This window comes from Maniola jurtina, chromosome 21, assembly GCF_905333055.1.
Source record: "Maniola jurtina chromosome 21, ilManJurt1.1, whole genome shotgun sequence".
Taxonomy (NCBI): domain Eukaryota; kingdom Metazoa; phylum Arthropoda; class Insecta; order Lepidoptera; family Nymphalidae; genus Maniola; species Maniola jurtina.
The window spans coordinates 8,323,818-8,335,965 of record NC_060049.1 but is presented as its reverse complement, the minus strand read 5'-3'; the positions used below and the strand labels follow the sequence as shown (position 1 = coordinate 8,335,965).

The 12,148-nt window shown below is 38.0% G+C and overlaps 1 protein-coding gene across 1 annotated transcript in view; it reads left to right on the top strand.

Annotated features, from left to right (window-relative positions):
* LOC123876407 overlaps positions 1-7,886 on the top strand; it is a 43,555-nt gene extending 35,669 nt beyond the window's left edge. The window contains exons 3-9 of the mRNA XM_045922649.1: positions 62-343; positions 1,138-1,441; positions 3,545-3,832; positions 4,610-4,781; positions 6,375-6,577; positions 6,701-6,888; positions 7,369-7,886. Of these exons, the coding sequence (XP_045778605.1) occupies positions 62-343; positions 1,138-1,441; positions 3,545-3,832; positions 4,610-4,781; positions 6,375-6,577; positions 6,701-6,888; positions 7,369-7,636 (1,705 nt within the window). The 3' untranslated portion in view covers positions 7,637-7,886. The remainder of the gene's footprint in view (positions 1-61; positions 344-1,137; positions 1,442-3,544; positions 3,833-4,609; positions 4,782-6,374; positions 6,578-6,700; positions 6,889-7,368) is intronic.
* The last annotated feature ends 4,262 nt before the right edge of the window (positions 7,887-12,148 follow it).

Below are 12,148 nucleotides of genomic sequence, written 5' to 3'. Positions count from 1 at the left end.
AAAGTTTATTGATACACAAAAGAATTACTTACCGTTTGAATAATAACCTTTTGTTTCCCAGGTTAGTCTTGAACAATCGCAATGAAATATTGTTCAGAGAAAGGAGTATAGACCAGACAACATTAGAGCGTATCTGCGAAAGGAAGCCCGAATGTGTACAGTATTGGCTTTCGGACTTGATCGGGTCTTGTGAGAACGAATGTATGACGACGTTGCAAAGCAAACCCTTGGGTGCAGAGATGAAAGCCATGGTGTCAGCCAGCTCTGCAACAATTACAGGGAACATAAAGAAGGTTCAGACCCACGGTCAGATCATAGTGCACCAGTATAGTGACGTTATAAGGTAAGAATTTTAATTGTGTTATTATAGAGCGGTTGGTATTTTCCTGATCAATTTGTAACACGTGTGGATATGTTATTACTATTTACCCAACGTGACGTAATAAAATTCCTCATAGCTGGGAAACTTATTCTAACCTACAAATGTAAATTAAAAATTTATAGCACCCCCGACAAGTGAAGGTTACAATAACTAGAAAGAGTTGATAACTTTCAAACGGCTGAACTGATTTTCTTGGATTATAGCTAAGAACACTCTCGATCTAGCCACCTTTCAAATAAAAAAAGCTAAATTAAAATCGGTTCTTTAGTGTAGGAGCTACGATGCCACAGACAGTTACACAGATACACACGTCAAACTTATAACACCTCTCTTTTTGGGTCGGGGGTTAAAAGTTTAGTTCAGTAACATAGAACTGTCAACTTCTTACTTTTCAAGTAATCTATTTTCGGTAAAAAGCTAATCCTGCACAGTCTTGATCATCATCATTTCAGCCTGTAGACGTCAAGTGCTGACAGGCCTTTCCTAAAGAGCACCATCATATCCGGTCCTCAGCCCTCCTCATCTAGCCACTTCCCGCCATCCTCTTTATATCGTGCTGTAGGACAAAGGACACTTTTGATCGCGGTCTCCACTCTAGAAGTCGTCCTTTCTTCCTTTATCTACTGCAAATCCTGCTGGCAAAACTTACTTTTACGCTAGTAAGCAATGTAAAGAAGTGTGTTTTTATTTGTTGGCCTTTACATATCATCATAGTTGGGAATTGGATATGTAGTAATACTTTGTAATAATTCCAGACAAATGGAATCAAATCAGATAAGTGAAGAGCAGATTTGCCTCCTAGTAGCCAACATCAACGAATTCGTTCTGGCACATAGCATAACTCTAAACACCAAACCACCGGGAGAAACTCCAGAAAGATGGGACAAAATCAAGGTCTCCTTACAAATGTACCTCCAAAAACTCATAGATATTGGAGAGGATGTGAAAATAGAGTTAAATGAGAGTCAGCCGGAGTGGAATCTTGTACAGAAACATTTGGACACACTTATTGAAATATTCTTAGAGACGACTAAAGCTGTTTTGGTGCAACAAATGAAGGTAAGCTATTTTCAACGACTATGCCTAATGCTTCGTTATATATTAAATAAAAACTATTCTATTCTGACCATTGCCACTTCAGCTTCGCAGCCCGTTGAGCTCGTCCTATCTTGGTTACTCATGGTTCTCCTACGGTCCTTCTCAATTCTGATTTGAATACGTAGAGGAAGAAAAATTAAACAAAAAGAAAATGGATCCAAATATTTGATCAAAAACCGTAGGTAAATGAAACCAGTACGCGATATTCCTCAGAAAATAACCTAAGCAAACCTTTTCCACTGAGCGAATTCTATTTTCTAGAAAGTTAGGACATGAATATTCCGCGGTCTTGAATACGAATTGTTATCTCATGTCATATTAAATGCAATTGCAAAATAATTCGCTAATTTCTCATAAAATCGTGTTTATATTTCTAACAGCTATTAGTTAAATCGCTTCGATGGAATACTAATGCGCCGTCCGCAAGATTTCCATCGTTAGAATAAATTGTACCTACTCGAGATAGAATCTCGAAATTTACATAAACAACTCGATATTAAATATCGTGTTCCTAGAATAGTTAGAATGCAATTTTCAATAGTAAATCGGGGTCCTTTCTGAGCCTATCCCATGGACTCTGATGGCGATTACATATTTTATGTTTCATAAATTCTCAAACGCGGACTACTCGCAAACATTTTATTTACATTCCGTTACAATTTGAAAGCATCAGATTTCAAAAACGCTATAATACGCTGTAAATATTCAACTTTCAATAAATAATTTGAAAATATTCCGATACAAGGTAGTTTATTTTGTCTAACTTGTACCGAGAAGTTCTAGGTTTGCAATCTTACGATAGAACCAGAGAATAAATTCAATGGCTAGGGTACCACAACATTGTTGCTGATAAGTTGATAATCTTTGCGGCAACGGGCTGGATTTAAAATTCATCGTTTATTTAATCAATAAACGATTCATTAAATCATCTATTCCACATACATGTTCCTCCGCAAGCACAAAAATTATTCTTACATTAAATATTACATGATGCCCGCGACTTCGTCTGCGTGGATTTAGATTTTTTATAATCCCGTGGGAACTATTTATTTTCCGGATATAAAGTTGCCAATGTCTATTTCCGGAATGCAAGCTACATCTGTAGCTTTGTTGTAAATCGGTTAAATGTATGGGCTTTCAAGAATCCCGTGGGAACTCTTTAATTTTCCGGGATAAAAAGTAGCCTATGTCAGTCCCCGGGATGTAAGCTAACTCCGTAGCTTTCATCAAAATCGGTTAATCTGGTGGACCGTGAAAAGCTAGCAGACAGACAGACAAACAAATTACTTTCATTTAAATCTACTCGTGATCATGTCATAATCTTTCCCAGCGCACTGAGGTTGAGATCTATAGAGCGCACTTTGACTTTGCTCAGACTTAAGACACTGTTAAAACGAGACAGCGTTATATCGCTGGCATATATCTGTCTCGTTTTAACTGAAACTTAAGTCTAAGCAAAGTCAAAGTGCGCTCTATAGATTTCAACCTTAGTCGTTAGGGAGTTAAGTACCTACAGGGTCTATGACGCAGATAAAGTTTGAGATGATAATAAGTACGTACGTTATCAATCATCAATGCCGAGGGTTGTGGCTTCCCCATTAATAACATTATGGTGAGATTTTCTTAGGGTGAATAAGACGGTTAGCTCCCAAATCCAGTCACGATTACGATAGTACAATTTTGTGTAATTTTTGTTTCCTGTGTGGGTTTTTGGTTTTCTAAAAATCTCGTTGCAATCCTTTCTCAATGGGGTTCTCCATTACATATGAATTTACGTGCAATGTCTCTAACTATAAATCCAGCATTTTTAGCAGTAGGTACTTAGGTTGATAGTGAAATTATCAGAGCATACCCATTTCATGGGTAGGTATACAATATACATATTATATTTTGGGTCCTTTTTCTTACATAAATAATAGATAGAATAGATTTGCAATTACATACTCGTAGGTACCTATCGTCAAATGCATTTAGAAGGCCTTTCCAACCGAGAAGAGCCTAATTGAATTAATAACTGATCGCCGGAGCTCTAAGAATCTAACCAGAAAGCAACTTTCATTGCAGACGCTAGTGTCCATAATAGAAGAACCACCATCGGATTTGATACTCAAAAGCACGCTGACTTCAATCGGTCATCTAGCCATGTTGACCGAAGACCCCGAAACTTCCTTACACGACAAATGCGCTAAGATTATGAAGAACATAACTGATCTGCCGTTCGTGGACTGTGGAGTACCCAGGGCTTTGCTGACGGCTATTATAGAGACTAAGAAGAGTTCTATAAAGGCACTTTCTTTGAGAGCGCTGGCTACTGTCTGCGTGACTGGCGACGCGGTCAAACAGTTTGAAGAGGTGAGAGATAACTTACTTATCGTTTGTTTTTTATCAAGCAACTTCATGAAACTAAACCATATAAAAATTAGATAGGTACTGATTTGAAGTGGTGAGTAGATTAGGAATCTAAAATTTTGTAACTCACTTTATAGATAGTTATAAACTTACCTATATTATGTACATGCCATTAAAAAAAAATTGGCTGCAATCAAATCTGCATTTAAAGGTCTTAACCGTTGAATTTTACATCGTTATGATGTAAAATCAAGTATCTACCTATTAATTAACATAATTTGAAAATATTTATTTCTTATTCCCTAATTAATAATGGCTAATGGACGTGAAAAGCTGTGATAGCCTAGTGGTTAGAACGTCCGCCTCCGAATCGGAGGTCGGGGGTTCGATCCCGGGCACGCACCACTAACTTCTCAGTTATGTGCGTTTTAAGCAATTAAATATCACTTGCTTTAACGGTGAAGGAAAACATCGTGAGGAAACCTGCATGCCTGAGAGTTCTCCATGTTCTCAAAGGTGTGTGAAGTCTGCCAATCCGCACTGGGCCACCGTGGCAGACTATGGCCTAAACCCTTCTCATTCTGAGAGGAGACCCGTACTCAGTAGTGGGGCGGAAATGGGTTGATCATGATGATGATGAATGGACGTGGCGAGATTTCATTGAATAGATAGATACCTACTTACCTATGGCTAACAATTTCAAAAGTCTAAACAACTTAACTATAACAACTCAAATAAACTTTTAAAATAATTTACTTATTGTTATTAATATTTTCTCAGGGAGGCGGCATAGAAATTCTGTCAGACATTCTCTCTGACCGATCGAATCCAGAACCGCAGATGAGGGAAGCGATCACCGTTCTAACTCAAATCACGGCGCCGTGGCTGCGAGGCCATTACGACCTCACGCAGTTACATCTATTCCTGAACAACATCGTTGAACATATTACTGGTAAGTCAGTAACTAATCTCTCTTTGATCGATCGAATCCAGAACCGCAGATTAGGGAAGCGATCACCGTTCTAACTCAAATCACGGCGCCGTGGCTGCGAGGCCATTACGACCACACGCATCTATTCCTGAACAACATCGTTGAACATATTACTGGTAAGTCAGTAACTAACCTCTCTTTGATCGATCGAATCCAGAACCGCAGATGAGAGAAGCGATCACCGTTCTAACTCAAATCACGGCGCCGTGGCTGCGAGGCCATTACGACCTCACGCAGTTGCATCTATTCCTGAACAACATCGTTGAACATATTACTGGTAAGTCAGTAACTAACCTCTCTTTGATCGATCGAATCCAGAACCGCAGATGAGAGAAGCGATCACCGTTCTAACTCAAATCACGGCGCCGTGGCTGCGAGGCCATTACGACCTCACGCAGTTACATCTATTCCTGAACAACATCGTTGAACACATTACTGGTAAGTCAGTAACTAATCTCTCTTTGATCGATCGAATCCAGAACCGCAGATGAGGGAAGCGATTACCGTTCTAACTCAAATCACGGTAAGTTATTGACTAGCTTTATTTTTTCTTCGATCGAATACAGAATTCGTCAATGAGGGAAGTTATTGTTCCCAAAATCGAATAAAATAACGATTAATGAATTCACGATCAACATTATCGAACTGGTAAGTTCTGTGAGTGATATACAGTCACTTTGATCGGTCGAATCTAGAATAAGTAGAAATGATTCTAAATGGGAAAAAATGATCTAAATGAGAAAAGCGACGATCATCATCGTTCTCAATCAGCACGATCGCGGCGTGGCTGGCAGCCATAAAAAAATAAATTTTATTGCAAAGTGCTTTTATTTCCTTATTGTGCCTTGTCTCTTATCGATTGTGTGAAATTTTAATTTCATTGATCGTTAAATTAGAAATCTGAAAACGATGAGTTCGCGAAAAATAGACTAGAGTTAAACTTAAAAAACTACTAGTGACATCTAGTGGTGAGCGGATTATTAACTATTTTAACTTCGTGCGTGCATTTAAAAACTGTAACTTTGAACACTGTAAGATATTAACTTTTCTTCTAAAACGTCACTGCCATCTACCGTTGACTATCTTGTTATTTACAATAATTCTAACTTCCAAGTTTACTTAAATGATGGGTCGTATTTTTTCACGACCTAAGGAAAAAACTTAGTTAAAATTAATGAAATAATGACAAGCATTTACAAAAACTATCATATGACTCTGAATTTTCTAAGTATGATCATTGAATTCAAAATAAACTCGAATTATTCTACCATGCGACAGTTTGAGATGGCTATCGGGGTAAGAGGCGGGGAGGACGCCCCGAACGTCACCCGCTCGCACCAGCAGCGGGTTAGCGCAGGGGCTATGTGGGCGTCCCCACCCGGATTGCCTCAACTCAACCTGTCGCGCATTATACTTAGATTTTGACCAAGTTTTCACTAAAGCACCTATATCAATTTCAACCGAAACACCAAAGTAAATAAAGCAGGGTCTAATTTTCTACGGAACCCTTCGTATCTGAGTCCGTCACACTTAACCAGTTTTTTGTTTTCGCAGGTCTCCTATCCAGAACGGAGTGCTGCCAACTGCTTCTCCTATGCACTGCATGTCTCGTCAACTTGGTGCGAGAGTTGGAGCTGGAGAGGAAAGAAGACACGAAGGGTTCGGACATCGTGGCGGTGATCACTCACCATCATACGGTGGAGCGACTACTGGACGCTGTCAAGCGTCGTGGTCCGAATATCTCGGTGTTTCTACAGGTAATTATGTTCGTAAACACGGGTGCATTCTCAGCTAGTGTATTATAATCATAGGAAAAACTATTTTGCCAGAAATTACCTGCCTCTTTGGACCCTAGTTTTGAAATGAACTATTGTTCTCAGGAACAAACAGCCTCTCTGTTAGCGTCACTATCGCGAGTGGCGCGCTGCGTGCTGTTGTTGTCGCGCGTGTCGTCGGCGAGCGTGGCTCTCGTGTGCTTCGTGCGCGCCGCGTCGCCGCTCGCGCCGCGCCGAGCCGAGCAGCGCGCGCAGCACAGGCTGCACTGTCACGCAGCTGAGGCTATCTCTAGGTAAGTGTGACCCCAGTAACATCCGTTAGGTCAATTTTTTTCGTATAAAGTGTAGCCTATGTCACCCGGACCCTTACGACGAATCGATTGACACCTCATTCATCAAAATCGGCCCCGTAGTTTAGGCGCTATGGTGGAACACATAGAATCTGGATACAAACATACATACCCACCCACATACCTACATACATAGACTGCTAAAATCATTACCCTTCCTCTTGGCTTTGCCGCAGTCGGGTAAAAATGCACTTGTCACTGTCGATTACATACTGCGAAAAATGAATATGTAAAAAATTATGATAAATATGTATATAAAAAATATTTGGATAAAAAAGTGACACATATCCTTTTTGCATTTAGCCATTCATCTGGAGTTTTATATTATCTTGACCTAGCGGTATTCCTAGACTGTGAGCTATACAAACAGGATATTTTCACAAATATGTCAGAAGAATCTCTAATCCATGATTTTTCTTCCAGACTGGCAGTAGTACCGGACGTGGCCACACAAATAGTCCAATTAGAGGGCGTTCCCCATCTTACCCGCCTGGTTAGGATGCAGCGGACCCGTCCTCCCATAGACATCAACCCCGACCAAATACTCATACATTGCCTGAAAGCACTGCGAACCATATACAAGCACCATCCTGAAGCATTCACCGAACAAAAAGACGTCGATGAAATGATCAGGCCGCATCTGATGGAGTCTTTGATGCTTTTCTCTGCTAAACAGGAGAGTTACGTGTGATGTTGAGTCTGTCGCACAGAAATATCTCGTGTTTAGGTGCAAAAACTACAGTGTTGTTGTGTGTTGTAAAGCGATAAAAGGACTGTTACTGTATGTCTATCGCTCGAGGTGCGCTCCCATCACTGCCGTCCTAACGAAGAGAGCAATAACTAGGTTTCGACTACTTTCGAGATATTCGCGGTTATGATTAGCTACTTACAAATCGTAATATTACATATTGCAGTTTTGATAACCAACAGAACCGAAACTACTGAAGATACAAAAAAGACGTCTAAGGCGAAAATATAGAGCTCATTTTCCTGATTACGGATATGGTCTTAAGTCAATTTGCCCAAAAACTCGACTTATTGCACTCTTTGTTAGGACGGCAGATCAGTCGATCGTTTAACACAGATTGTGTTACAATACAACACACAACAACACAGTTCATTTAGGACTCACATTGTAATACATATATTGTTCTAAACAGCCTAGTAGGTACGTAATGGCCCAATGCACTTGGTAAACAACAATTTTCACTTCCAATCATGGAAGTGAAAATTGACTGGAATTGATTGGTTCTTCTGAATTAACAACCGTTTAAGAGTCATCTTTGAAATGGTTTAGATGAATTAACAACGCCAAGTGCTAGTGTGTCCAACAGTGCCCATATTTTAGCCGAGTACATTCGCCAACCACCTTGAGCTAATTATGTACTATAAGTGTTTATAAAATAATGATGAATTTCTTATGGTATAGGTTTTGCTTTCGTATGAAAGTAATGATATTATTTCTTCTCTTTTTGTATAAGTTTGAGCTAAAATGATTCCAAAGATAGCGTAGTTGCTCAAGGCTCCATTTTGAGTTCATGTGCACTACAATAATATAGTAGATAGCTCTTAGATATACGACTGAACGATTTTTCAAATCATCAACTGTTCGTCAGGTTAATACAACTTACGGGTGAAAAACCAGCCCTTAATTTTTCTTGCAGAATATATTTCACGTTTTAGTATTAAATTCACCATTTGTTGCACTTCGAGCGATAGCGTTTGTACTGTAGATAAATTACTGTGAGTTTGGGCTGTGTTTTAATGTGCACGTGTTCATAAGTATAAAAATATGTAATGACTCCAAACACCTCTCGCGTCACGACACACCACAACACACGGTAATATGTTTGTACCTTTACTGACTGTAATATGTATCTCTATAATTTACATGACAAACCCTAGATCGCGTGATACATGATTTATGTATCAAAGAAAATATCACTACTTTACTTATTTACTACTTTAAAAAAATGTAATCTGTCAAAAACCACCCCCAGATATCACATTATATTTTATAACATTTTTTAAAAGTTAAATGTTACATAACAAATGTGACAGAAAGTTATATTACATAATATAACATCCTCTGTACGCACCTTAACGCTGACGCTCGACGAATAACAAATTGTCTTCAATCAATTATGAAGGTTGTTTAATATCCTGCATGCTTCTACATAATATACTGCCCAGTTTTATTTTAAGGATTTCCTTTAAAATATATTTGTGTAACTAGACAAATGAAAAAATTTCATGCCTTGTATTAGTATTAGCCATACATTCCACTATTTCAGATAATAAGGCTCGGGCTAAACGATTTCGGTTTGAACCTAATGATTGTGAGCACTTCTCGGTTCGTAGTTTTGTATCGGCACGAATTGGAGTGGAACCGCACTAGTGTAGCCCGACCCCATCATATTGTGAAATGCGTGCACAAACGTTTTTGTGTGCGTTGTTCTAGTAAGAACAACGCACACAAAAAGTTTGTAAAAGAATTTTTTATAAGTAATTTTAATGCTTTCGTTTTTTCACGTAGGTACAATACCACTTTTATACCTAAGGCCCTTCGGCAAAATTTTTTTGCGCAGAAAAACGCAACCTAACGTCCTCTAGATAAAAGCCGTGGGGTCGATAAAGCCCAACCCACCGTAGTTCTAGTAGAGACGCTGCCTCAACCTAAGGCTTGCCAAACTATGAGGCAAATTTTGCCTCAGTTAGCCTCAAATTGAGGCAGCATAAGCTGTACGCCATGGTGACGCATGCCGTAATTATGATTTAGGACCTGTTTCACAACCGCCACATAAACTTTATCTAACGAATAAAGACTTAACAGATTACTAAAATAAAAACCGGTCAAGTGCGAGTTGGACTAGCACACGAAAGGTTCTGTAGGTACCATCGTACAAGATATAAGTACGTAATTACGTATCTACTACCTACCTAACACTTTTATGTAGAACACTGCACGTTAATGTGATGTAAATTATTTTTTTCGTGAACACATTTTAATATTTTCATTTTTGTGAAGTAACCACAAATTCAGGGTTTTTGGATTTTTTCCTTTACTTGTGGTATAAAACTAGGTAGATCTTATGATTTTAGGTCAACGGGAAGTACCCTATAGGTTTTTTTAACACGACGGATGGACAGACAGACCACAAAGTGATCCTATAAGGGTTCCTTTTGTCTTTTTGAGGTATGGAACGGAACCCTAAAAATTGTGACTATCAAAATTTATTACATTAAGTTTATCTAGCGGTTGTGAAATAGGCCCTTAAGCCATTTTTTTGTAATATACCTACATTATTATTTATCTTTAATACGTACTTTTTTATTAGATATAGGTAATTTTAAGTTTTTTACCGGAGGCCATACATTTGTTAGCTAGTCTTACATTTTACCTATAAAAAAAATCAACTACCCTCAGTAAAATTAAAGTAGTTATCGACTTTGAGAACAACCGTTCAATTAATGTCATTACTCATTGTCATTAGGCTATGTTTTCACTGAAGCGCAGATGAGCAGAGCGGACCGCAGACGTGTGTTCCGCCAAACCAGATTATTGAAAGATGAAGACATTCAATTATCAAGTCATCTAACAATAATCTTATTTGTTTATTGAACACAAGACGTATTCGACGTTCCATTCCGCCCCGCTTCAGTGGAAACACAGCCTTAGAAGACGAAGACGACTTTTTTTATAAAGTAATTTATATTTCGGCCTAGGTAATAGGTAGGTATTGTTAGGTATCGTGTTTTATCGGCGTAAGTATATCGGCAGTTTGATATTTTTCTAATATATAGATGTCACCAGAACGCTAGAAAAAACTTAGTGTATTATTATACTAACTTAACACAACCAAGTGCCAATAACCATTTGCCTTATCTTGTACTTTTAGTGATTTAGTATTTTTCAAACCAGCATTGTATAGCGCGCAAAACTCGGGTCAATGCCCCACCTACTACGCGGCATTGGCTTCGAGTGACCTATTTACGGAAAGTTCGTTGACCTCTAGCGTCAGTCAGAAGTTTTATTTGCAATATATTGCGAACTTTTAAATATACAGGTTTTTTCTTTTTTTCCGTAGTTTTTTATGGTATCTTATTAGTAATCAATATCAGTACTATCACCTGTCCTCTTTTTCGCTAGCGTTCCGGTTACACCCCTGTATCTTGAAGTGTACCAAAAAACTATATAATCCCTGTCATATTAATTTCTCCATCGAATTACTAGATTCCGCAAGAGTTTTCAACCGTATGTTTCCAATATCCCATAAACCTGAAAGAATCGCTTTGCTTCCCTTTTCCTTGCTTACCCCTCTTAGGGGGAAATCTATAGAGCGCACTTTGACTTTACTTATACTTAAGTTTCGGCTAAAATGAGACAGATTTATGCTAGCGGTATAACGCTGTCTTGTTCTAACAGTGTCTTAAGTCTGAGCAAAGTCAAAGCGTAGATCTGTCTTAGTGTCGATTTCACCAACCGGCGAATGACGTTTAACCGAGGAATAAATTGGGCGTAATGACATTTTTTGTATTGAAAATCTGCACATAGGTACTCTCAGATAAGAATTATTTAACGTTGGTGAAATCGGCCCTTAGTGTTGCGTTTAAAACCTGGATAGATATTAAGTCTTGGATTGGAGAGCGAGTTATCTTCTAGATATTATATTCCCACCATTTCCCACATAATAACCCCCTGGAGTTCCCCTACAATAAAAGCGATAAATTGTCTTGAACTTGTTAATTTGATAATAAAATTAATTTATTAAAATATAAAGATTACAATGCTTTAATAATGTATTTGTAATTTAAAGCATTGATTAATTAATTATATTTATTCAACGTCTACTTAAACTCGTATATTATCTACTTATTAAATACTTTATTGTAAAGCATTATGTAAAAAATATTATATTGTAACGGTACACGCGGATCGACCGCTTATTGTTATGTTTATAAATAAAGTATATTACTCATTATAAAACATGTTTTATTTTTTAATGATACAAATATAGTCATAATACGAAATCTATAAAATCTGTCTATTATAATATCAGACTCTGTAATCTGTAGATAGTTGTCATTTGTCAAAAAATACCATACGATTGGGATGATGCCTATGTCAAAAAGAAATTATTTCTTAGGGTTAAGTAGACTAGAGGGTCTTCCAAAATTCTTAAAATCCACATTTGCTCGTAAT